This window comes from Hydra vulgaris, chromosome 08 (genome assembly GCF_038396675.1).
Source record: "Hydra vulgaris chromosome 08, alternate assembly HydraT2T_AEP".
NCBI lineage: Eukaryota > Metazoa > Cnidaria > Hydrozoa > Anthoathecata > Hydridae > Hydra > Hydra vulgaris.
In genome coordinates, this window is record NC_088927.1 from 8,801,368 (window position 1) to 8,803,520 (window position 2,153).

General features: G+C 27.4%; 1 protein-coding gene across 1 annotated transcript; it reads right to left on the reverse strand.

Annotated features, from left to right (window-relative positions):
* Nucleotides 1-874: 874 nt before the first annotated feature.
* On the reverse strand, nucleotides 875-1,645 carry LOC136082984 (uncharacterized). Its single transcript, XM_065802398.1, has one exon. The coding sequence runs from the start codon at nucleotides 1,643-1,645 to the stop codon at nucleotides 875-877; it is 771 nt and encodes a 256-aa protein (XP_065658470.1).
* Between the last annotated feature and the right edge of the window lie 508 nt (nucleotides 1,646-2,153).

The following is a 2,153-nucleotide window of genomic DNA, read 5'->3' on the forward strand; positions in this document are numbered from 1 at the left end:
GTTAAATCAGTTTTGATTATGCCCGAACCTAAACGACAATTTTGAAAATTGTTAGTAACTATATTATCAAGTAATGAAGATGTAGTCTTAGTTATTCTCGTTGACTTATTTATTGTTGGTAATAGATTATATTGGGTTAAAGTATCTAAAAAATATTGAACATTTTTATTTGAAGCTTAATTAAGCAAGTTTAAGTTAAAATCACCAGCCAAGTAAACATGTTTCCGTGTTAAGCTAATTTTGGTTAAAAAACTGCTTAAATATGTTTTAAATTTTTTTAAACTACCAGATGGTTGTCTATAAATAGAATTGATTACAATGTTTTTGGTGGTTTTGTTTATGATTTCTATGCACAGCGACTCACAATCTGTTTCATTAACATTAAGATCATTACGTAAAATAAAGTTTATTGATTTGTGAACAAAAATACTAACACCACCACCAGCGTAGTTAAAACGCGGTTGGTGAACTGATACGTAATTACTTAATTCAAGATTTGAATTTTTTCCATTGGTTTTAAGCCAAGTTTCCGTAATACAAATTATTTGAAATTCGTGGTGTAGTTGATGCAATAAGAGTCTAAGATTTTCAAAATTTTTGTTAATACTTCGAATGTTTACATGTAATATAGAAAAGTTTTTTTTGTTCTGACAGAGATATTGAGTAGATTCAAAAATTGAATAATACTCGCTTTCTAAATTTTTTCCATTAAAATAGTTATTATCACTAGCATTCTCATCACTAAAATTAAATGAAAGATTGACCTCCATTTTTATAAGTAAAATTTAAAATAATTAATAAAGCAAAGTAACATATAGAAAGTAAAACAAAATATAAATAAATAAGTAAATATAAATGTTACGAAAATAATATTTTACTTTTTGTTCGCAGCCCAATCCCGAATGATCAACTTATCGTAAGAGATGAATGCATATTTTCCGGCTGCTCGTTCAACTTTCATTTGTTCCCGTAGCGCTTTCCTAATTGTGACAGTTTCGGCACAAAAATCTTCATTAATATAAATATTTTTACCTTTTAATTGAGATGTTTTTTTTAAAATTTCAACTTTATCTTTATAATCTAACAGTTTTAATACAATTGTTCTGGGTTTGTTTAAATCTCTCTGACCAGTTCTATGAGCTCTTTCAATCCTAATATTTGTTAACCCCAAATGCTCTTCAAAAACTTTACTGACTTTTAATTCGCTTTCAATCCACGTTTCACCTTCGTTTTCTTTTATCCCGTCTACCCTTAAATTGTTTCTGCGAGATCTATCCTCCATCTCTCTTAGTTTACTTTTTATTTTATGATAGTCGGAATTATGATTTTGCTTTTCAATGTGAGATGTTTGTTTTTTTTTCTGAGAAGTAATAGCTGTCTTAATTTTTTCTTCAAAAAGGTGTTCGTGAAAATTTAAGCTTCTTTTGATTTCTTCTACGTCTTTTTCCATTATCTTTATTTGTTTTGCATGCTGATTAACCTTCAAATCTACTTTATCTAATCTATCGTATATGATTTTCGTGTTTGCGCTTAATATGTTTAACACGTTTTTTTCATGTTGCTTCATCATTTCGTCTATTTCGTTCTTAAATTCTTTAAACATTTTTTGTATCGTTTTTTTTACTTGATCCATTGTAATAGCCATTATTAATCAATATATATAATATATATTCAACGTTTTCTTAAAAAAAAAAAAAAACTTTACCCCATGTAGTTGGGTAATGTGGGGCTACATAAAATTTGGGTACTTTTGCTCTAAAATACAGCTCATTTTAAGAAATCTGACATATATAATTTATGAAAGCACCTTTTTTAAAGTGTATATACATGGTTTCAATTTAGAAGTACTCTTAATATTTTTATTGAAAAAGAAACTGCATACATATACAGCACAACAATAAAATTAAAAACTCTAGAAAAAAGAAAAAAAAACCCCGTAATTTAAAACAGAGTTTATAATGTTTTAAAAATGTGTTACATAAAAACTATATATTTTAATCTCTTTATTTTTATGGTAACATTTTGGGCACTTCTTGGGTGTTTTAGGTTATTTCTCAATACCTGTTGTTCTTCTTTCCATCTTTTCTTTGTTAAATGGTTAGATACCAGTACCGTGAAATCCTACAATAGCATTTTCTGGAGAGAGTCTCTGA